At 40.5% G+C, this 24,024-nt stretch overlaps 3 protein-coding genes across 4 annotated transcripts in view; 2 read left to right on the plus strand and 1 right to left on the minus strand.

The window, feature by feature from the left end:
• The window catches only part of kmt2bb (lysine (K)-specific methyltransferase 2Bb), a 30,629-nt gene extending 18,679 nt beyond the window's left edge, over positions 1-11,950 (plus strand). For both annotated transcript variants that reach the window (XM_013277028.3, XM_005472518.3), the window contains exons 29-36: positions 55-3,088; positions 3,854-3,954; positions 4,121-4,255; positions 4,359-4,611; positions 5,128-5,235; positions 5,477-5,560; positions 9,288-9,417; positions 9,537-11,950. In XM_013277028.3, coding sequence (XP_013132482.1) covers positions 55-3,088; positions 3,854-3,954; positions 4,121-4,255; positions 4,359-4,611; positions 5,128-5,235; positions 5,477-5,560; positions 9,288-9,417; positions 9,537-9,812 — 4,121 coding nt within the window. In that variant the 3' untranslated portion in view covers positions 9,813-11,950. The remainder of the gene's footprint in view (positions 1-54; positions 3,089-3,853; positions 3,955-4,120; positions 4,256-4,358; positions 4,612-5,127; positions 5,236-5,476; positions 5,561-9,287; positions 9,418-9,536) is intronic.
• Positions 11,951-12,291: 341 nt separating this feature from the next.
• igflr1 (IGF-like family receptor 1) lies at positions 12,292-15,089 on the minus strand. Its single transcript, XM_003454414.5, has 8 exons — positions 14,839-15,089; positions 14,560-14,761; positions 14,301-14,328; positions 14,177-14,221; positions 13,745-13,814; positions 13,576-13,653; positions 13,237-13,329; positions 12,292-13,075 (listed from the first exon to the last, which is right to left on the minus strand). The coding sequence occupies exons 1-8, from the start codon at positions 14,939-14,941 to the stop codon at positions 12,750-12,752; spliced, it is 945 nt and encodes a 314-aa protein (XP_003454462.1). The 5' UTR covers positions 14,942-15,089; the 3' UTR covers positions 12,292-12,749.
• A 398-nt stretch (positions 15,090-15,487) lies between these two features.
• kcnj20 (potassium inwardly rectifying channel subfamily J member 20) lies at positions 15,488-23,930 on the plus strand. Its single transcript, XM_003454415.5, has 3 exons — positions 15,488-16,702; positions 17,536-18,772; positions 21,774-23,930. Exons 1-3 carry the CDS (start codon positions 16,568-16,570, stop codon positions 22,136-22,138), a joined length of 1,737 nt encoding a protein of 578 aa, XP_003454463.2. The 5' UTR covers positions 15,488-16,567; the 3' UTR covers positions 22,139-23,930.
• The last annotated feature ends 94 nt before the right edge of the window (positions 23,931-24,024 follow it).

Consider the following 24,024-nt stretch of genomic DNA (forward strand, 5'->3'; position numbering starts at 1 on the left):
AACCATCACAGAATGTAAATATAACTCTGCTGATTAATTCTGTTTTCCTTTTAGGAGTAGCCCAGCCCCACCACATCCTGACCATTAGTGATCTAGAAGAGACTCGAAGAGTTCGTCGCCACAGCCCACACTCACAGACAACAGGTCTGCGCAGTCACATGTCCCCCCCTCCTCTGGGTCCTGTAACTGGACCAGTCACTCTCCGCACTGGAAAAAGTTCCCTCCCTACTTCCCCCTTGTTCCCACTTGGTGCTACAGACAGCCTAATAAATTCTCCGCCATCCCGCCCTGTTGGAGGTAGAGGTTCTTCCTCAGTACGATCCTCGGGGAATACAGCCCACTGTAACTCGTCATTCTTTCCCCAGTCTCCCTGGCAGGAAGGTGCTGGAAATTTTCCCTCTCAAAGTCTACCCTTCTCTTCACCTGTACAACATTTACCCAGAAGTCGAATGTCGTTTGATCTAAGCCAGTCAGACTCAGTTGAGGTGCCACACAACTTCTTAGCTTCACCAGAGCCAGAGGATGTCTCTCCAGCAAATGGTACGTCACCCCAGGAGGATTTGGACCAACAGAAAGATGAAGAAGAGTTTCCCTACAGTTCATTTCACAAGGACCCCAGCTTGAGTCTGGGCCAAGAGATGCGGACAGAACTTGAAATTGAAGAAACACTCTTGAATGAGGGTGTGGCAATGAATTGTGGGGGGCAAATAGTGGTGGATGGTGATGATCAAGAGGAATTTTGGGGACCAGCCCAAGAAGTACAGAAGAAGAAGACCCTTGTTGCCAGTTTGCCACGGTCTGCAGCCTCAGCCAGGGATGACCTGGGCAACACATCCTCAGATGAAGATATGGAGCACTATTTTGACTTCTCTCGCACAATAGTCAGCTGCCCGGGATCAAAAGATCACTCCAAGTCTCCATCCTCGCCTTCCCCTCAACCTATGGCTCAACTGGATGGGGTAGATGATGGTACAGAGAGTGATGCAAGTATAGCAACCAGTGATGATGCTCAAAAAGTTAACAGTCAAACCCAGCTACAAGCCAAAAAACTAAATGATAAAAATCTTCCTGACTTTGAAATCGCTACCAGCACACAACCTCCAAAAGCATCATCTGATGATAAGCAAACGGATTCTTCTCCAGTCACAATTTCAGAAGCCAAGAAAGATTCCCCTGAAGGTCCAAGCCAAAATGCACCTAAATCTTTTGATACCAATCAAAGTTCCGAAACCCCTTTAGTAAACCAAGAGTCCATACTTTCTTCTCCAGTTGATAACATTCTGCCTAACTTAACTACAAATGTGCCTGAAATCCCATATTCAGAGGGGTTATTGACAGGTTCCAGTTCAGGGTTGTCCTCTGAGGTACCTCTTCTTCTTGAGAGATGTGACACTAGCTCACAGTTCACCGAAATGCTTCCTGTGCTGCAAGACACACCACTTGAGACCCCTGAACCTTGTAAAGCCCTGAACTCATCACCTGACTGCAGCAGCTTTGTATCACCAGCTGAGGGGGCTAGTGTGTTGATGAACGACTTGACACCTACTGCAGTAGAGGCCCCAGTAGCAGGTTCTGCTGATAACAGTCAGTGCTCTCTGTTGGGTCTTCTTCAGCCTTCCCCTTTAATGTCAACAGATGTACCAAACCCGTCCCAAGGACTTGTAGACCCTCTCCAGATGTATTCTTTGCCTACTTTCAGTCAACCTCCCTTAACAAGCATTACATTGCAACCAGTGACTGCTGTACAAGAGTCAACAACTTTACCGTCCCTGGAACCTGCTAAACTGACAACTCTTAGTCCCGTTGGAGATATGACACAGACACTACTAAATGTCATGCCTCAGAATGATCCAGGCCTATCAGCTACTGTTTCTCTACCGGTGTATGCCACACAAACACAGCCACTAGGCTCTACAGCTGTCAGCATTGTTTCCTCCTCTGCAGCAATATCGCCTCTGTCTGGACTGTCAACACACTGTTCAGCTGCTCCCACACAGGTACAAACCAACTCAGCTCCGATGATCCTAAATGGTTACAGTTCTTCTGTCCAGAAGGAAGCTACAGCTGGCCATACAATCTCCATCAATTTCGCTACACCCAGGCCAACTATCGAACCTCAGCAACCAGTGGTACCCCAGGCATTACCGGGTCATGCCATTCTTACTGTGAAGGAGGTGGGAGGTCCAAATGTAGACCCTACACCACATGTGCTACTGGTGAACCGCCTTGGGCAGATCTTTGTGAAAAACCCTGAAAGCAACACTTTCCAGCTGCCTACTCCCAACTCCCCATCCTACAACTGTGTCACTCAGATTGCTAGCCTTTTGCAGAGCAACGCACTGTCAGCCACACTAGCTGCAGCTGGTAATATGACTCCTACACCATCTGTGGCCAATGTGACGACAGTACCTCCTCCACTAGTCACACCTGCAGTTCAGAATCCATCTGCTGTCACACAGCTGCTCACACATAAAAACAGTGACACAATGGTAACAGCCAATGTGAAGAAATCAAGAAAAACTTCAAAAACACCAAAAGATGAAACTGCTCCAGATTCAAGAAAACCAAAGAAGAAGAAGGATTCCAGCGGGTCAAAGAAATCTAAGTCCTCCAAGGCCTCGGGGCAGCCTGCTGTGCCATCTGAGAATCCTCCCATGAGTCCTGCTGAAAGTGCCCAAGCAATTATTAATCAAGCAATGGCGAGTAACTACACCCCCAAGTGGAGTGGGCTTCGAACAATGAGCCCTTCCTCACTGGTTTTGCCACCCGGCCTGTTAATTGAACCAGATCCTCCAGAGTCGCCCCGCTCTCCATCACCACAACCTAAACCAGTTCCCCCACCCCGCCCTCGCACCCATGTCCGCATGAAAAGAGTGTCTTCGCTTTCAGACCGCATTGTCACAAAGAAATCTAAGGTTGACTTCCTGCAACCGGAGCCCGTCATCGAGGATGAGGAGCGTCGCAAACCAGCTTTTCCAAGCATCTCCAGCAGGGCCTCAGGAGTCCGAATCAAGACCCCCACAGTGAAAGGAGTACTGAACCTGGACGAGTTAAAAGAGGAGCATCTAAGTGATTCTGATAGCTCAGGGTAAGTTTTTACCTATCTGAAGTCATTTTTTTAGCTGCTCTGCTGGTTATTGTGTCAGTGATCATTTAGGCTGACGAAAGAAAGAAAAATTCACGTAGTCAAGCAATTGCGGTGGTATTTTGCTATGTTTCCAACTCAACCAACCATGCCTTTCAATTCTTAAATACAGTCCACTTCAAAGAAGTCGGGACGCTGTGTAAAATGTAAATAAAGCATTGCAGTGACTTTTAAATTATTTCAGTCCATTGCTTAACTGAAAAAAGTACAAAGGAGTCATGAAATGTTCATTGTTTTACATAGGCTCATTTTGAATTTTTTGCCACCAGCATGTTTGAAATATCTGGGACAGCAGTGAGTTTATCACTGTGCCGCGTCACCTGTTCTTTGAACTAGACGCTGTAAGCGTTTGGAAACTGAGACCACATTGCTGTAGTTTTGAAAGTGAAATGTTTTCACAATCTTGCTTGATATCGCATTTCAGCAGCCCAAAGACAAAACCTACAAATCCTCTATACATTATGCAGTTTTTATTCAGCTTTAAAGGGTGCCTTCGTAGATGTGCAATTTACCCATGCAGTTAGTACTAATGAGGGCTTGTACTACCTCAAATTATGGCTTTCATGGAGTTTGTGGATAAAAAGTCTGATGATTGTTCTTCTCTTTTATAGGAAAACAGTGATTTTGCGTCAGAGAGCCTGAGAAACAAATATTTACATATATGAAGTCATTTTTTAAAACAAAATAATTTCCACTTGTTTTTCCCAGATCAGAGCCTTGGAGTTTCATGTCTGTGAGTGAACAAGGCAAACAGCAGGCCTGGGAACCAGTGGGACACAGCACACTGACTGACTGGAAGAAATATTCTGGTATTCTTGAGTTAAAACTGTATAATTTCACGAGTTTAAAAATACCAGCCACATTTAATATATTACTGATTAATAAATGGTACCTTTTCGCTTCAGCGTCCTTTAAATGTGTTGAATTGTTCAAGAACAATGTGAAAAACGAGCTGTACGGATTGTGTGTTGTTAGGCGCTGCTTCTGCGTCAGATGACGAACCACCTCCATCTGATGATGAGGGATGTCCAACGAATAGAGACCAGCCACACTTACGATTCGAGATAACCAGCGACGACGGCTTCAGTGTAGAGGCAGACACCATTGAAGGTAAGGCCAATGTTACATTTAAAAAAATTAGCATGGAAATTTTCTCGCTCTTTATGCTCAGTGCGTTGAGCTAATCCCATCTAATTGTCAACTCTTTCTTCAGTGGCTTGGAAAGCCGTCACAGATGGAGTGCAGGAGGCTCGAGCGATTGCAAGGTTGAGGCCACTGACGTTTCAGTGGCTCAGCGGTCCACGTATGCTGGGTCTGGTCCATGACGCAGTGGTGTTCTTGCTGGAGCAGCTTGAAGGAGCTCACCGTTGCCAGCGCCATAGTTTCCGTTTCTTCAAACAGTTCAGCCAGGAGGATGATCTACCCGTCAACCCCAGTGGCTGTGCCCGTTCGGAGCTTTACCTTAGGTATGTTTGCCCTTTAGCTTTTTTAGCGTTAGTACCTGCTTGTGACTTGAGGCAGTACAACTCGGCTTGACTCATTTTCCATTACAATTGAGCAGCACCAATGTGCGTGGGGTTGTTATAGCAACAGGCCCGGCCCTCCTGTGGCGTCGTTTGTATGCAACACGAAGGCTACAACAAAGATGGACGTCAAGGCGATATAATTCCTGCTCCCCGGCGTGTGGTTTTTCATTAGACCACCATGGTGTTGTTTCTGTGCCATTTCCCTCATCACCGGGTTTCAAAAATGGCAGTTTTGATTTTTGGAAGAAAAATCCAAACTCAGGGTACCAGTACTATCAATTAGGTGACAGCTCCAGGTACTGTCACCTCATGTAAAGCCTTAAAAACTGTTTCGAGCTGTGCCAAGCCACCCAGAGTAGGTACTAATGGAAAAGGGCTGTTGGATTCCTCCTGGAGAGAGTGAGTCAGTTCTAGAAGAGCAATATCTTTCTAACAGCATTTCATTTGCTCTAACAGGAAGTCTACGTTTGACATGTTCAACTTCCTGGCTTCTCAGCACAGACAGCTTCCTGACATTGGGCCTTACGATGATGAGGAAGACGAGGTTCTTTTGAAGTCCACAAGGTCAGGCTTTAGTTTATGTTTCCTGGATTGTAATGCCATTTTAGGACTTTCAAACCGCTTTTCTCTGAAATATGTTTTGCAGCTTGATATTGAAACTGCACACCACTTTTTTTTTTTTTCAAAACTAAAATATACTTTTGCATAAATGTATTGACTATTGACATTTGTATTTTTTTTTTAGTATGTTGCAAAACAGTAGTGTTGAAGTTTTGGGTCAATTAATTTCTGCTCCCTTTATCAGACGAGCCACCAGTTTGGAGTTGCCCATGGCCATGCGCTTTAGACATCTGAAAAAGACATCCAAGGAGGCAGTAGGAGTTTACAGGTGAGTTTCATTGGCAATCCATCATTGCTACATAAAATGCATTGCTATATGATGCTTAAAATACTCAGTTGATAACATCATAGTTTTAAATCTGTCAAACAAAATTCACAGCCCTAGCTGCAAAAGCCACAAATATCTAAAAAAAAAAACTGAATTTGTTTCACTTCTTAATCTTAATGGCAGCATGGCATTCAACTTCCTGTTGCATGTGATGAACTCAGAAATCTAATTGTGTCATCTTCTGTTTCTTTAAAACCAACACAGGATATGACTTGTCTCTCTTTGGAATCTTATCATTTTCACACTTCGGTTTGATTCCAAAAAATTTCCTATTGATAAGATTAACAGAGAAAACCAAACAGTCCCTGTCACGAGCAGCGTGAGCAGGAGGATTCAAAACTAAAAAAAGCATCCTTCAGTGATCTTCAATGAAAATTCAGCATTGAAGTCCAGTTTGCTTTATTTTGTTCCAGTATGGATGACTCTTTGAAAATTTTCTGTTCTGTTTACCTGTCTAATTTTAATATGTATGAATATTTTTTACAGTGTAGTATAGAATTGTGTCTGTGATCATGTTAATGGAAAAGCAAGTTGGAGAAAATACTTTAGCCTTTAGCTCTACCAGAGGTTTCTGTATGTTAAAAAGGAATTTTTCTTTTCCCCTGTCACCAAGTGGGGTTTCCTCTCTATTACTGTAGGGTCTTTTCCTTACAATATAAAGCTTTTACCATCCTGTGGTGATGAGAACCATGTGACTTAAATGGCATTAGCTTTCATAAAACAAGGGTGATATATGGATAGTCCTGTAAATGCAGTTGCAGGTAACAGCTCTTTGGCAGGTCAAATGTGTCGTTATTGCTATCCAGACAACAGAATCACACCAAAACATTATTTCACACACATGGACCATATTAGCATACATGCACAACAATTCTTTGTGCTTTTTTTAACATTTGTTCAAACATCTGTTTCTAGTCAATCCTAATGAGGCTGAAGAAAAAGCAGCCCTTGGCAAAAGAAACAGTGCCTTGGCCAGACATTTTGGAGACAGCCTGTTCAACAACAGCTTTAAAAAAAGAAAAAATACAAAAACATTCAGCTTTCCTTTAACTCATTGTTTATAATTTGGCCGCATTTAACACTTTTTGAAAGTACTTCTGCAAGACATTGACTGCGCTGTGACCAGTGTTGGGCAAGCTACTTTGAAAAAGTAATTCAATTATAGTTACTAGTTACTTCTTCAAAAAAGTAACTGAGTTAGTAACTGAGTTACAATATTCTAAAAGTAATTAATTACTTGGAAAAGTAACTATTGCGTTACTTAAAAAAAAACAAAGAACGTTTAACCCCCCCGGGGTCCAGGGTATAATTGGCCATTTTTTTACTACTCTTGATTTTCCCTCCACATTTTACCTTTAAAAACTATTTGCTTTGCCTTGTTTGGTATCATTCTTTTTAGCACAACCTCGCGTGCCTGAATTTACAGTTATGTTCTCATTTTGTCATACTGTATAACCCGAATTGATCTAAAATCAGACAAAAACCATAAAATCAGAGTAGAAAAAGTTATATTTTTACTGTAACAACCACAAACATGTTTAATGAATCATATTTCATAACTTCAAATGCAAATATTAATTGTCAATTTTAAAATCCTATGCACAAGTTTTGCAAACAACAAATTTATTTGCATCCATTTACCTTGATTTTTTAAATAACCATTTCAAACTATTTACAGAACAATCAGCTGTTCTTCAATAAGATGCCACACAAATTATTTGTGCCACTCCAAAAAAATATTTTGTGTCCACTACAAAGGAGAACATCACAGCCTGATACCTGCAGGTCTGACAGCAGCAGGTGTATCACTCCTGTTTTCTACCTGGAGACAGCAGTCGCCTCATTGTTCTAACACACAACACAAAACTATCCACAACACTACACACTAACTACACAAGACAACACATTAACTACACACTCCAAACACGCTAAACGTCACAAATCTCACATCTCAAAACCCGCTCTCTCTCTTTTTCTGCTCTCTCTCTCCCTCTCTCTCTCTCCGTCACTCCTAAAACTTACCCTGTTTTTTATTTTTTATTTTTTGCTCGTAAGCAGAGAGTGCTTGCTAGCGCTAACGTGGCGAAACTATTGAGGAAAAAACGCCGCGTATATCTTGTTTATCACGACTCTGGTTTTACGTGGCCTATCGACACAATTTAAAAACTGGTATATATCACCTTGTTGCTTTGTCTTTAAGTGGTCACGTGATTGACTTACCACGACTACTTTATTCTTCCTCAGTCAAACAGCAGCACTCGATTGTTTTGTCCCCTGAGCTCCAGGTGTTGTGCTAGACAGTGATCGTGATTGCCGTCCGCGGGAGCGCGCAGCTGCTTAAAGCTGTAGCGTCCAGATTACTTACAGCTACTTCCATGCAACTGATATAAGATGCGGTAAGCTGAACACAGCTTCAACCGTCTGTTTGTTGAAAAATAGTAACGGACCGCGTTTCCTTGTTAGTAACTGTAACGCCGTTGTAACGATAGGAATAGTAATTAGTTAGATTACTCGTTACTGAAAAAAGTAACGCCGTTACTTGTAACGCCGTTATTCCCATCACTGGCTGTGACCTCACTAAATTTCTAAGAAAGAAGGTCTTGTTAAACAGAAAACTTTTTTTTCACTGCACAGTACTGCTTTGTCACTCTGTAATGTCACTGCTAGCCAGAAAGCACAAAAGGAGAAGTGGTGGGGGTGGGGGCAATACTGAGAAGTGTCAAAATCTAGTGACAAAGAGCATGTAGTGTCACTGCTTTGAGGGAGAGGGAGGTCGTATGTTACATTCTATTTGGCTATAGCTCAGGAATATTACCAGCTACAGCTAGTGTGGCTGACAGTGCATTGCTCTGCAAAAGGCTAGCAGTCTGAGTGTTGCAATCACAGTTGTAGGATGGTGGAGCTCAGACCAGCTGATCAAAAGTGTTAACATGAAAAAGATGTTTGAACATCTGTTAGCAAACACAGAATTGTTGTGCATGAACATCACTGAAGGAGTTTTGAATCCTCCTGCTCACGCGGCTCGTGAGAATGTTTTGGTTTTCTCTGTTAATTTTATCAATGGGAAATTTTTTGGAATCAAACCGAAGTGTGGAAATCATAAAAGATTCCAAAGAGAGACAAGTCATATCCCGTATTGGTTTTAAAGACACACACTGAAGCAATTAGATGTCTGAGTTCATCACATGCAACAGGAACTTGCCTTCAGTGCATTCATTGGAATTTGAATTTGTGTGAATATTAGATAGAAAGTAGACAAAGCATAGAGAAAAGTGCTTGTAAGAATGTGTGTGAATTGGTGAATGAAGCATATAATGCGCTTTGAGTGCTTAAGTAGAATAGGAAAAGCTATATAAGAGCTCGTCCATTTACCATTTATATTAAAATAAGACAAAAAAAACAAACAAAAAAAACAATAATACGAAAAAGATCAAAGTGGCTGATTTTGGGTATATATTTTGGGTATAGCCCTAGCTCCTGTGTTTACCATGTTAGTGCTTGTGTGCCAACATTCATGCGAAGGTAAAAGATTGTAAACTAAAAAAGTGGACAAATTAACGTTTGGCCTGTATCAGCAATATAATATACAAATGTGTTATTGTATAGATTTTTAAATATCTTCCTATTGCTTTAGAATCAGTTTTCATCTTGATAACACTTCCTGTAGGTCTGCTATCCACGGCCGTGGTCTTTTCTGCAAGAGGAACATTGAAGCAGGAGAGATGGTTATCGAATATGCGGGCATCGTCATTCGCTCCGTGCTCACGGACAAAAGGGAGAAGTACTATGATGGGAAGGTTTGTGCGTCTTCATCATTGTCATTCTAGTTTTGGTCAGGTATTTCATAGCAACTGACGGCTCATGCTGAAAGAGTTCATGAAAAACACCAACCAGGTTTCATTTCTGCTCCCTGCAGGGTATCGGTTGTTACATGTTCCGCATCGATGACTTCGACGTGGTGGATGCGACTATGCATGGCAACGCGGCGAGGTTTATCAACCACTCATGTGAACCTAACTGCTACTCTCGAGTGATCAACGTGGAAGGTCGGAAGCACATCGTCATCTTCGCTCTTAGAAAAATCTACAGGGGGGAGGAGCTCACCTACGACTACAAGTTCCCCATCGAAGACGCCAGCAACAAACTCAACTGTAACTGTGGGGCCCGGAGATGTCGTCGTTTCCTTAACTGAGAAATCTCTTGGATACAAAAAGGGGGATGATCCTGTTTACTAGTAAGCCTTAAATTGTGGTGACACTGGATTGGGGCTTGAGGAAGCTGCGGTCAGTCTGCCCAGCAGGGGGATTAAGCCACTATGAGACTAGCCAGAAACATGGCTAGTGAGAAGTGAGGACATTTTTTGTTTTTTGGGTTTGTTTGTTTTTTGTTATTTTGTTTTTGTTTCTTTTGGGGGGGTCAAGCGGAAGAGGATGAGAACCAGCACAAAAAACAAACTTTGCAGAGTTTCTTGCCTCGCAGTGTACTAAAAGGTATGACTCCCAGAATAATGTAATTGCAGCTGTAAGTAAATCAGAGGAAGTGATTTTGGGTGTTCATGACAGCCAGAGATTTCAAAAATGTGGGGAGTTTTTGGATTTGAGCAGATAACCTCAGATCAAGCCTTATCTGTCACATTACATTACAGCTCCATCCCTGTAGTTGTGAAGTCAGTTCTCAAGCCATACATCACCCAGACCTTTATTTGTACGATTCAGTACTTCTTATGTTAATTCTTTTTCTTTTTTCGTTCTTTTTTGTGAATAACAGAAAAACAAAACAAAAACATGGTGCTAAGCTTTTTAAAAGCTTTGTCTTTAGTTGGACTCAGATGTCTTGCGAATCAGGAATTGTTTAGCTCTTTCTTTACCCTCCTGAGATCTTAAATTTATGCACTCTTATCAGTCCTGTTGTTATCTGTAAAATCTCACATTCAAAACCTGCTATTCGTCACCCACTTTCTTCCTGTATGGAGTGTAAAATTAGTGTCTGGTTTCAGAGCAGAAAAACAGTGTCATACAGATGTCCTCTTGGTGTTTTTTTTTTTCTTTCTTTCTTTGGTTGTTTTTTTTTCATGTAAAGTGTATGTAGCAAAACACTACCCAAGCCAAAATTGAAGATTTCCTTCCTTTTTCTTTCTTTTTAAAAAAAAAAAATATATATATTTTAATACTCTCATGGCAGATGCTCATCGATACCTATTGCAATAAGACTTTGCTGCCCTGCAGTTGCACACAAGTACCCATCAAACATCCAAATTATCTTCATCTTCGTGAAATCTTCTGCAGTTTCTCTTAATCAGGGAGGGCACTGGTGTAAGGCATTGCTACTGAGCATGTACATTGAGCTCCTGCACCGTGATGGTTGAGAAGATGGTGCAGGTGTGAGACTTTTCTAGGTATTGCTGCCTTTAAAATAATGATTGTTGTAAGTGGATGTTCAGTGGTGTCATTGGTGAGGCTAATTGAATTCACACACTGTTCAAATTGGTAGTTATATTTATTCATGTTTTGATTTCTATTTTAAATGGTTAAAGGTTGTGCTTTGTACAAATTGGTGGCGGTCTAGTGAACCCCCCCCTCCTTCCCCTTTCCCATATGTATGCTTTGTTTACACATCATGTCTTTTGTTTCACTAACTTACTTGAATTTTTTTTCTCTCTTTGGGGCAGTTGTGGTGTGAGATTAAGCCTTTATGACAGATTGTTCTAAAGCAGGTATTTTTAAAGAATCTTTATTTTATTTTTAATTTTATTTTTTTTATGTAGATTACTGATGGTCTTAGAATCAGCCACAGGAGTAAAGTGAGCACTGTTTGCCTACTCAAGCCCATAATTATGTTTTCCAAAATTATGTCATGTTCTGTCTTTTATCACCCACCCACCACTCCCCCCACCTTGCATGTCCAATCACTGGGATGGAGCCCAGATTAACTTGTGTCAATCACCTAGCTGATAACAAGAACAGAGTCACTCCCAACTCCTTGCAAGGATTCTACCTCAGCTGTTTAGACAGATGTTTGGGAATACTGATGCAAAAAGAGAGGATGATGATTTAAAAAATAGCTTGGTTTTAATATCCAGGTGTGTGTGTGTGTGTGTGTGTGTGTGTGTGTGTGTATTTGGAAATGTTTGTCATTTGTATGTATGTATGTGCGTGTGTGTGTGTGTGTGTGTGTGTGTGTGTGTGTGCGTGCCATGAAGGATGCAAGGCACTAGTCAAAACCTGAAGTTATCATGACCATCTCGCCCAGAATCTGTTAAGAAAGCTGTATGTTCTATATACACATATATATAAATATACATATAAATATATATATAGTAGGGTTATTTTAAAGTAAGTGTAAAAGACATCAAAATGAGAAAATATGTGCTCTTTAAATTTACGTCTTTGTTACCATGTACAAATAAACCCTGAGTTTGTAAATATTTGTATACATATTTCTAAACCTGTTTAATTTTTCTATGCACTTTTTTTATTTATAATGTTATTTGCTTAATAAAGATGTTAAGATGTTTGATGAAATGACGGTTTTTATTTGTATAGGTTAGTAGTATTATAAAAACAACAACAATGGGAAACATTAACATTTTTTTTAATAATTACTCATTTGTTCTATTCTGACATGTATACTGTCGCGGTAAATATGGTGCGAAAAAAAAAAAAGGAACCGTGTGGAGTTTTGGTTGAGTTTAATGGAGGAAAAGCCACCTCGTTAGCTGGATGGGTAAAGATAAAGCCTGGCTGAAATTCTGTTTCTGTGCTTTATCCTTCATGCATGTGTTAAGCAGTTTATACGGGATACAGCAGTTGAGGGTAAATATTTTCCAGGAGGTAGGTAATAATACATTAATTATTCAAACGTAATAACATATGAAGCTGCAAACATGGAAGAAGCTATTTAAATCATTATGGAATGCTTGACTTCCCCCGTCATCAACTTGGACGGATAATGCCTGCGTTTATCGCTCCTCTCCGTGTACTTATCTTTTCCACATAAGAACTCGGGAGACCTTTTCCCACTCTTCGCTCTAATTCCTGGAATCATATGATGCATCCTACTCTGAGTTTACTTTAATAAAAAGAAATTGATGAATAACAGCAGCCTTTATGGGTGTCAGACTGAACAGTCACTACACTTCACTCTTATTTATTTTAAGTTTTGCAAGAGCAGCTATGGCGTCATTACGCTCCATATGTTTGAGCAGTTTAGCCAGGTGCCCTACAGTCCAGTCAGGGTTCTTGCAGGTCACTCCCTCCAGCACAGCTTTTAGGGGGCTTTTGCTGTCCTTCATAGAGTAGGTGTAAGTAATCCAGGTGGAAGGGAAGGCGCAGTGCGACGCCAGATGTTTTGTGCTCTTTCTTACGTGGCTCTCTGGATCCAGCAAAATCACCAGCTCTTCTAAAACATCCAAGTTGTCCAGCACGGTCTGTAGAGGTGCAGACAAGATGTCTGGACCTGAATTTTGAAAGGAAAAAAAGAGCATCGGTGAATGAAGTCGGAGACTTTCATTCTTAAACAGGAACACAAAATGGCAGTTTCCGCCCACTTTTATCCCTCACTCTACAGTGGTTTGTATAGGCGTTGCACATTTTGAGATAACATTAAGTTCGACTCACTAAGTATGTCCTCTACGTCACTGCCATTAGATGAACCAGTCAGGGGGGCGAATCCGCCATTTATGTGTGATGGTTGCCTGCAAAAAGCCTTTGCTGTTTACGTAAGGCAAAGGACAGAGAGTGTCAGAATCACATTCACCAGCTTTAAGCTAGAGGGTATTTTAATGTTATTTTAAAACTAACCCGACTATTTTGGTTGTAAAATTACATTCGGTGACATTTTATGGCAATTTCTCATTATAAACCCAGTGGTCAGCTTTTATGTCGTTTCCTAAGTTCCTAAGACCTTGATGTGTGCACATTTGTTTATCTTCGATCGTCTAGTTTCGGTATACATACCTCTTTTCCGTTTGAGACCAAACACATAGCACATGGCAGCAATCAGAATGGAAATTAAAATGGCTAATGGTACTGCCCCTGCAGACACAGGAAAAAGTCAAGGTTACATTTAAATGTAACTGTTACAAAAGGTGTCTGGGATCCACAGTGAAACGCACGCGTAACTTACAGTGTGTCACACTGTGTGGAGATGATGGTGGTGAGGTTTGTGTCAAGGTAGGTCCTTGATATGCTAGAGTCTGGAATGAAAACAGAATGAATGTTTTGGCTGTTGCTAATGAGGAAGAAACTCCTTCTTAACCAGCTGTCCATAAATATCTTCTGTTGCTTCTTTCTGTTATGTTTTATATTTTTAGTACCACTACTGCCACAGACAGGCAACCCCTATATATGTATTTATTACTGGTAAAATAAATAAATAAACCTAACTGTTTTATAAGGATTTAAAAACATTTTACTCTGATTAATTCTTAGATTTGAGTTTAGTTTTACAAGTGGGTTCATTTCGTTTTGCTAAAAGTAAAGAAGAATGACGAGAAGAAGCGCACAGGCTTCATTTGTAATCCATGCATTTATCATTCATTTAATATTTAAAGTTTACCGTTGATGCACTGCTAATAGGAGATGACACATCTTGTGGTGGTTTCTGTGAAGTGAAAAAGAAGTTGAGGTAGTAATGGCCATTTGAATACCCAATTTACACTAAATGCAAGAAGCCTACTCACTGTGACAGGAAAATATGTCGTCGGGATTCTGCAGAAAAACAGAAAGGGGAGGGGGAATGAAAGTCTGTAGATAAAACACAGCGGGAGTTTACAGAGGAAAGCGTAGCCAGAGCGTTCTTATTGGGGCTGCTTATTAAGCCGCAGAAGAGATAGTGAAACACACACACACACTTTGATGAAAATCCCCTGCGGTTGAGAAAGACCTTCACATCCCCTCAGCTGTTTACCTGTTTCTCACGGAATGTGCTTGTTGTCTTACCTTTGTGTAACAGGCACCTTGCCGCAAACGGTGTCAGCTGTTGCGTTGCAAGGTTTCTCAGTCAACCCAGACGGACACGTGCTACAGGGTTTGCAGTGGATGCCGCTGCCATTGTTAAAAGTGTTTGTCTTGCATGGTCTTCTTGTTCCCTCATGTCGCCCTCCGTGATCATCATACCCACAGTTGGGGGTAATTTCATGACCTATATGAATTATAATATAATATAATATAATATAATATAATATAATATAATATAATATAATATAATATTTGACCTACCTGGCTTTATAGTGTTATTCAAACACGAGATGCATTTTTGTTGCTTCGAATCCCAGAAGGTTGTTAGATCGTGGCATCTTTCTGAGTGTGGAGTGTAAGTCATCGTTGCTGAACTGAACTTTAGAGCAAAGATTCTGTCTCTATAACAGCCGCATAGCACCACCCCTTCTACATAAGTGATGATTTTCTGGGTGGTTTGTGTGGTAAGAGTTCCGTATTAATCCTTTACATTTTACATGTCATAGTTTCTTCTTTCTCGCCGTCCCAAATGTTCTGATATGTTTTTGTTTGTTTGTTTGTTTTTTTAATGAAAGCTGGTCAAATGTTAGACCAGTTTGATATTAGGATGCAAGCAAGGGACAATTCCCAATTATACAAACTATTTCGGAGTGAAATCGAAATATTTAAACTCACTCCGTTATTGGGCTATAAAGTGACGGTGTAGAGTTTAAAATGCCCTTACCCTTTACTGAGGCAAAGGTAGGGGAGTTGTTTTCTTAAGGGGGTCGCCTGTCTGCGTGTTTGCTTTGGAACCGATATCACGGATGCGCCTCCCTTCCTCCCTTCGTGAGACAGAGCAGGTCGTGTACTAATCTGACTGGAGTACCCTGGCCAAGGACGAGTCAGTGAAAAAAAAATTACTGACTTTAGGAATTTTACAATGTGATACATTGTGTTGATACAATGTCAGATGACTTTCACAACTGCTGACATCCAAGTGGCTACTTTTGTGTGTTGCAATGGTGTGACTTGTCACCGGCGTGACATATAAGTCACTTGTGCGAGTAAAGGCTGGAGTGTGAGAAGAAAAGAGGAATAAAAAAGGATGTAAAGAATTTGCACGTTTTTTGGTTATTCATTTTTAAAAGCTGAACTTCACTTATCACGTCAACATTTGCCAATAACAACCACCTACTAATGGGCAAACATGACATATTTATAGTGTTTATGCACGACTGACGCCTTTTAAAAAGCATATTATCGTTTTCATTTCATTTCACATACGGAATTTAAAAAAAGATCCTCTGTAAGGATTACGTAGATATTACCATGATCTCCCCCCCTGTCAACTTAATATATCTGACCTCCGGTACATTTCAAACTTTCTGCCGCGTTAGATTCATTTTTAGCCTTTTTAGGATTATTTGAACTATGCCAAGGGTCACATAACCTTAGTACTCTGTCCTTCCTATATAAGACAGTAGCTGAGTCCACTCTACCCTACTCTGCAGAAGGCTGAGACAGCATGATTAGGCTTAGTCCAGCTTACCTAGCTAATGCTTTCTGTTTGTGTGTGTTTTGCTCGTCAGTGTCCATTTTTCGGTCTCTTTAGAAACATTGCCTTAAAAGGAAATGCTTTGCATCTGGCCACCACAGAGCTACTCAGAGAATAGTTCATTCTGGATGTAACCACTGGATTAATTTTACTCTGAGTCATCCAGAAATTACCTCAGAATTTCATTGCCAGTCACGATGATGCTAGCAAGAGTAATAATGTTGACTCTATTATTGCATGTTTAAAAGTCCAAACCCTGATGAAAATCTGGTCTTCTGTTCTTGTATTTTCAATCCATGGGAAGACTTTGCACTCGATCACAATTCTCTGCTGCAAGTGATTTTTACTTTTGGATTTCTTTGATGTGATCGACTGGAAGAAAAGACTATGATCTGGAGAAGACATGCTGTCCTGGCTCCAAGTTGACATAAATGAGTAGGGTAGCCACTAGCCATGGAACCTCCCACGACCACCCAGGATGAACTGAGGGGACGGCGAACATCTATGCCCTGTCAACCGAAATCTGTCATGGTTGTCCATTCCACACCTTCGGGGGATGAGGTTCAGTGCAAGAGTTATTCAATAAATGTAAGACAGTGAGTTTTGTTTTCCAAACTTTTTTTTTCCCAAAATGTCTTTGTAAAGTCAAACCTGAAAGTTTTTTGATTAAAAAAAATCTTAGAAGTTGGTCACACACAGTCTTTTCCAGTTTGCCCTTGTGTGATAATATTATGAATGTAACAGTTTTCATAGCACTTTGATGAATTTTTGTATGACGATGTTTCCACTTTATTTCTGAAGAACAAAATAGCCTTTGAAAAGCCAACCTCAGTCTTATTTTTGGCTAAGTCCTGATGTGCACAATAGAGGACATTCTGGCCTTTCCAATGATATCTCATGTGTTTGCATGGTCTCTTTTAGCTCCGGTGAGGCAGGGAATCACAAAAAAAGTTAAACTGAAACATTTTCCTCAGTTCTCAAGAGACTATATTTGCATTATCTAAGTACTTGTGGGCTGTATTATGAAATGCTGATTTAATAGGGTGATTCATATTTTGATTTCCAAAAAAAAGGACACTTGGCCCAGTCATGAACAACTTTAATAATACTGTTTGCTTAAAGAAAACTTTAACATATTTAAACAATGCCTTCTCTGTGTGGTAAATGAATGGTGAAATAAATAATGTAATATAGGTTTTTAGTCAACAAAAGTCACTAAAAGTGTCCTAAGTCAACAAGTGCAAAAAAAGAGGATGTTTGCTCCCCCTGGATTTACCATGTAGCTGCTTTTTCCCCTGCATTTTTTCCTCCATTCAGCCATAACCTAATTTATCCACAGTGAGGCTGGAGTCTATCCCAGTGAACTGAAATGACCTCCATAAATTTGCAAGCACACTAAAAATCTTTTTTTTCCCTTCCAGCCAGAGACAGACACACCTCTTCCTCTCCCAGACATCATGCCAGGGACTTTTTCTGACCTTACAATAGCAAGGCAACGCCACAAAAGCGCAACAGATATTCCTCACCGAGGCAACATTTCTTTGCTTCCCTCTTACACTCATTGTCTTATAGATAGAGAACAAGACCTCTTGCGTCGTTGCTCACTCAGGGAGACCAAGAGTGTTTCACGTTACCCTCGCCATGCCCTCAGTGTGCCTGAAATCGGCTGCATCAGTCCCCTTCATGTCATTACCCACAGTCCGCTCCACAGCACGCCGCTCTCACCGGCAAAAAGCAACATATCCAGCCCTGCTAGAGAGATGGAGAAGCTTGCAAAGGCCAGGAGTAAACTTCTAGAGAGTGAAACTAACCAAACCCCTACCATCGCTCCAGAAACAAGAGAACAACTTCGCTATGTCGCCAAAGATGGAAAGTGCAGAGTCAACCTTTGTCATATTTCGGAAAGGGGCCGTTTCCTGTCTGATATCTTTACTTCTTTTGTGGACCTCCAGTACAGATGGTTCTTATTCGTCTTCATGATGTGCTACATTCTCACCTGGTTTTTCTTTGCTGTGCTCTACTTCTTGAATGCTTTCTTTAGAGGTGACCTAGAAAAGGTGAAGCCACTCAGCACCCCTGAAGAAAACCTCATAGACCCCACACCCTGCTATTTGGGTGTAGATGATTTCATCTCTGCTCTTCTTTTCTCAGTGGAGACACAGCGCACCATTGGTTATGGGTCACGCACTGTGTCTCCCAGCTGCCACGAGGGTGTGGTGCTGGTCATGACGCAATGCATTGTTGGGTCCATGATAGATGCCCTCATGGTTGGCTGCATGTTTGTTAAAATATCCCGACCTAAGAAGCGAGCGGAGACACTTCTTTTCAGTCGCACGTGTGTCATTGCTAACCGGGATGACCAGCTCTGCTTGATGTTCCGCCTGGGAGACCTCAGAGAAAGTCACATGGTGGACGCAAAGGTTCGTGCAAAGTTAATCAAGTCTCGGCAAACAGCAGAGGGAGAGTTCTTGCCTCTCGAGCAGACAGAGATTAACCTTGGTTATGAAACTGGCTCAGACCGACTTTTCCTGGTGGAGCCTCAAGTCATTCAGCACAATATTGACTGCGACAGTCCGCTGTGGGAGCTGGGTCCAGAGCAACTCAGAAGACAGCAGTTTGAGATAATCATTATTTTAGAAGGAATTGTTGAGGCCACAGGTGAGTAATTGAGTTTATTAATAAAAAAAACAACAACAAAAAACTACTTCTACCTCCAAAAGTCCCATTTTAGTATAAAACAACTGCAAAACATTTTACTTTGACTTGGTTTTTGGGGAATGGGTTTTTTGCAAGAATGTCATTGGAGGTGAGAGGAAGCATGTTCAGTGGGAGGAAGCATGGAATTTCCATAGAAAAGCTACGCAAGTACAGAGAAATGATCAAAACACCTTTCAGAACAACCCTCTCGATCTGAGGCTGCAGTGCTAATCATTTCCCCCTGCACTGCCACTTAGTAGCCTCATTAATAATAGTTTTCAGGAATCAGGAAACAGGGATGCAGTGTTCACTCAGTCATTGATTTTTTTTTTCCTTCACTGTAGGGCTACAGAAGAAGGATTTTTTGTTGTGGGTCAGACATCTAAAAAAAACCACACATGAAAAAAAATCCCACTCACTGTTTCTGGAAGAGGGCTTGGTAAAATTTAGTAATACATGAACATGACTAAGGTTTATCCTAATTATTTACAGCTGTTGACTACACCCAACCTCGTGGTTCTCATACAGTCGTTACAGTTCAGTTTTACACTGCTCTTTTGCTGTGTGTGCACTCTTGACACACAGAAACCTGGGATACCCCTGTGATAAAAAAGTAACAAAATTCCTGTCTTGTACTGGAAGAGAAGAAACTCTGATCTTTCTTACTTTGAAGCAGTTCTCTTCAGTTGTCTGCGTGCAAGCTTACCATCCCATATGTGAGACAGCTAACAACTGATTCAGAAAAAGTTCTCACAGCCAGCTGGAAGCTTCTTTTTTATTTACCTCATGTTTGCAACATTTTAGTCTGAACTATTTTTATGGTTTTGCAGACACAACTTAGAATGTGGCTGCAGAAACTCCCGGGGCCCGTGTGGGGGTTATTTGAGGTAGTGTTTATTTCATCCTCATCTGGAAGTTAAACACTTGCAGATGTTTCTAATCTTTTGTTTAATGTTTCTCCACAAAAATGTCCTTGGTACTGGCTGCACAGCTGTTACTGGCGTGGATAGTCAGGTCAAGCAGATAAATGCTGTAATGTTTCAAGAACTTTTCATTCAGGTCACGGTTTACTTTGTATAATGAGTTATGAGTTAGTAAGAATGAAGAACATTTAAAAATGTTTCACGGTTTAAAAAAAAGCTACTTCCACTGAAACAGCGACAACAAGCTTCCCCTTATTTAATTTCCAGCCTTCTGAGCTGTAAAAGCACATTGAGGTTAAGTGTCATAAAAGACAACAGACTTTGATGAAGCGTCTGATGAGTAAACTGTGCAATTTCCTAAAACTATGATTGTTTGCCTAGAGAAAGTCTGTCTACCAAGCTTCAAAGTTTAAATCTTGGAATATTTATGAGAAGGCCAACAAGTCGTTCAGTTTCCTGCGTAAATGATGGGAAAACTGTCTTTCCACAATGTCGTCAGAATATAAATATTTAACAGTTTATTTGACATCTGTTTGACATGGAAAACAGTGTCTTATTCACTTGCAGAGGTATTTTTAATTAAAAACAATTACATATCTACATCTGAGTTTCCTTTCCCATGTAGTGCTCAAGCTCAACTGCATCATTCCGAAACTATCAGAGTGGTGACAATATCTGGTATTGTCACCACAGATGTTTTTTAGGCTTTTTTTTTTTTTTAAGTTTTATTTCTGTTGTTTTTTGAAACCCTTTTTTCTTCTTAATTTTAGACTTTGTCCACCGTTGTGGAAATAGGTGCAAAATAACACACCACCAACCTAAACTTCTGATACTGCTTTTTTTTTTTTTTTTTTGCGTGGTTCCTAAAGATTCTAGATAGTTTTCTTGCTGCAAATTATGACCTTGTGGTTTGTTTCATACATTCTTCAGCAGCCGTGAAAAAAAAGTGCATGCTTTTTCAGTTCTAAGATTTTCCAACTAGGCCATAATAAAACTCAATAAAGATGAATAACAACAGACACATATCACATGGTATCATGCTGTGTCATTGTTTATTTAACAAAAACTGAAGCAAAATGCAGAAGCAGTGTGTGAAAAATTGAAGTGCATATAATTATTCCGGAATTTCCAAGCATCAGCTAGAAGAAGTTAGGATTGCAGGTACGTATTTATACACAAGTCTCGCAGAGCTCAAGCACAACATTTCAAACATGTTAAGGTCCAGACAAAATAAGTTGTATAGTGAAAGGCCACTGCAACACTGTGGTTTTTTTCTTTTTCAGCCATTCTGTTGCAGATTTGGCTGCTGGGCTTAAGATCATGATCCTCTTGCATGACCCAATATGGGTGAAGCTTCAGCTGTCAGACAGCTGGTACTAGATTTTTCACCCACTGCTTCTGCATTTTGTCTCACTTTCTGTCAAAGAAATAATGACACACTGCAATAAATCATCATATTTTCCTTTAGCCTGGAAGGAATAGACAATTTTTCTTATTAGAATGTGTCAAACCTTAGACTTGAAGGAGAGTGTGCTTTCTTTTTCATATGACTGTAGATTAGGTATTCAAACCTTTCAGTGATGCTATCTTTGCAACTTAAAATGGGAATCAAGTTCAAATAGAAACTGTTCTTCCAAATAAAGTGTTGCCAATCTCAGTTTGAAAGAAAATATAATTTCTTATGGTGAAACTCTTTAGGAACAACAAACTAAGTAATTTGTACATATTTCTAGTAAAATCAAAACCTTCCTTTTTCCCCAATACTTCTGCGGTTCGAAATTGTTAATGTCAATGTAAAAATAAAGCAAACCTCACAAAAAAAAAAATAAAATCAGTATCGCTCATCTAAATTTGGCCAGTTGGTACTTTTTATGACAAGTTCCTACTTTCTTATTTTGGTAAATCCGAATGTGTGTGGATTCAAACACACCAGAGACATCTTGTGGCAAATGATGTGCACTTCAGTTTAAGACGGTGATTTCACTTGTTTGACAGAATCAAAACTAACAGGCACTTCCTTGCCATTATTTTAAACACAGGGATGATGTGCCAAGCCAAAACATCCTATATTGAAACAGAGATTGAGTGGGGTGCTCGCTTTGAACCATGCATGACGCTGGAGAAGGGCTCATTCAGAGTGGACCTGCGTCGATTCCACACCACCTACAAGGTACCACTACCTAACTGCAGTGCCAGCCAGGCACACCAGCTAATGGCTCTGGCTGACTGCAAAGTCCAAAACCACAGAACCTGCCAAAACTGGGAAAGCTGGACAGAGGGAATGACTGAAGAAGACAAAGACAAGCAACCACCCCATGGAGGATTCACTATTGATAACATTCAGGAGGAGAGAGCATCAGAAGGCAATGAAAGTGAAGAGGGTACAGAAAAAAGCATGGCATAAGACATTTTAACCTTTTTAAAGCTGAATTGGTCATGAACAGTTTCTCAGTATGAAGCTTTTGTTTTAAACAGATGACACCAGCATTTCACTGTAGAAGGACAGGTTTAAATATACATAATAAATATTTTGAATTGACTGTTTGCTAACTTTGTCCTAAAGTATTGTTGGCACTCAAGTCCAGCTTTACACTATAGCAATACACATGGAATTTTACAGCATAAATTCTTGCAGACTTACTATTCTTAGGAAACTTGAAGCAACAGCCAATTCTTGATTTTAGTACTTACTGAAATGTCTTTTTTTCTCGTCTGTGGTATGTCCAAGACAAACCTGCGTTTAATCTCATGCAGCTAAATAAATAGCAGCAGTGTATTTAAGCATTGCAATGTTGTGTTAGTTACTCCCTGTGGTTTCGGAGGAAAAGGCAAGAGAAGACTATGCAAGTGGTAAAGAGAGCTTTTTAACATAACAGATGAGAGCAGGCAGCCAATAAGGCCTTAGCCAGGCTTCCTAATAACTCTCCAAGGTACTTTGCTAACATGACACATGCAACATATTTCTACTTTTGTGTTTTTGCTGCCAAAATTGACCTATGATCACAGTTTCAGCCACTGGTTTCGACAGAAGCCCGAAAGAGTCGCGCTTGCAACATGTTTCAAGTTCTTTTGTTGTAATTTTGCCACAAAAATCTGCAGCATATGAATAATCAGTAGTATGGTTCACTTTAAAGCAAAAATAAAAAATAAAAAAAATAAATCGTTTTGTAAAAGTGGTTGGGAAAAACAAGCTTGGTGAGAATATGATGCATAAATGTAAATGACTGCATCAAAATGTCAAATTTTACAGCGGTTGTGTTATTTTGGTGCTAAGCTCCACGTGGCTACATGGAGTTTGCACCTTTCTGGCACGATACAGTTTATTTACACAAACGAAATTTGACATGATCTGTGACTGGTATTGTACCTACGGACTTGGTTCTCGTATCCCCCCCCTCCCAATTGCCCGGGAATACCCACTTGCGACTGCGTCACTTTCCGGCTCCTACGCAGCAGTCGGAGCTGATAGCGCCCACTCACAAAAAAAAGAAAAAAAAAATTTAACCAGACGCGCCGCAACGCGTTTCAGAAGCGTACTAGTGTATCTCCGCCTCGTATCGCTTAAAATAGTCCCCCCCCCCTCTCTTTTTTTTAACGGAAGCAGCGTGAAGCTGCACAGAGCAGGGAAGGAAGTCAGACACAGGAGCGGCACCGAGAATCCGGCCACTTTTGTGCGCGCAGACGTCTTCTATTACGCCCTCTGCGAAACCGTGCAAAAGACGGAACTGAGCTGCGCGACTTTTAACAAACGTAATCATTTTTTTGCTGCGAGGTGCTGCACCGCTGTTTGGATGAAGTACGGCCTTTGTGAGATGCACCGTACATGTACTAAATATAAGCAAACACCGCCACACATCCTCACGCAAACACACAATATGTTACTTATAAGGCCATTACATTGACTTTAACCAATACCAAACAGACCGACTGGAACCAAACCTTCAAAAGCGGACCAGGAAAACAAATGCATGTCTTTACAACATGTACTACCACCGCATTGATCACAATTGGACGGATCCTGTGTGAGGTTCTAATGGCTAACTGAACATTTAGATATATTATATCTAAATTATATTATAATTATTATATTATAATATAATCACATTATATCATAATATAATGTGAAACAAATTCTCAGATTCTGATGTGTTTAGTTAATGGGACCTTTCATCTTATTATAGCACATATATACACACTCACTCACTCACTCACTCACTCCTGTATATATATATATACTCCTATATATACATAGGAGTACATATATATATATATACATATATATATACACAC

Source organism: Oreochromis niloticus, linkage group LG11, assembly GCF_001858045.2.
Source record: "Oreochromis niloticus isolate F11D_XX linkage group LG11, O_niloticus_UMD_NMBU, whole genome shotgun sequence".
Taxonomy (NCBI): Eukaryota; Metazoa; Chordata; class Actinopteri; order Cichliformes; family Cichlidae; genus Oreochromis; species Oreochromis niloticus.

Bases quoted from the DNA above. Each gene is read 5' to 3' on its own strand.
- igflr1 (XM_003454414.5), bottom strand. From the start codon at position 14,941: ATGACTTACACTCCACACTCAGAAAGATGCCACGATCTAACAACCTTC. The intron at 14,762-14,838 runs GTAGGTCAAATA...TAATTCATATAG, and splicing joins GAATAACACTATAAAGCCAG to GTCATGAAATTACCCCCAAC. The intron at 13,076-13,236 runs GTGAGTCGAACT...TTCAAAATTCAG, and splicing joins TGACGTAGAGGACATACTTA to GTCCAGACATCTTGTCTGCA.
- kcnj20 (XM_003454415.5), top strand. From the start codon at position 16,568: ATGGAACCTCCCACGACCACCCAGGATGAACTGAGGGGACGGCGAACA. The intron at 16,703-17,535 runs GTAAGACAGTGA...TTTCCCTTCCAG, and splicing joins GCAAGAGTTATTCAATAAAT to CCAGAGACAGACACACCTCT. The intron at 18,773-21,773 runs GTGAGTAATTGA...TTTTAAACACAG, and splicing joins AGGAATTGTTGAGGCCACAG to GGATGATGTGCCAAGCCAAA.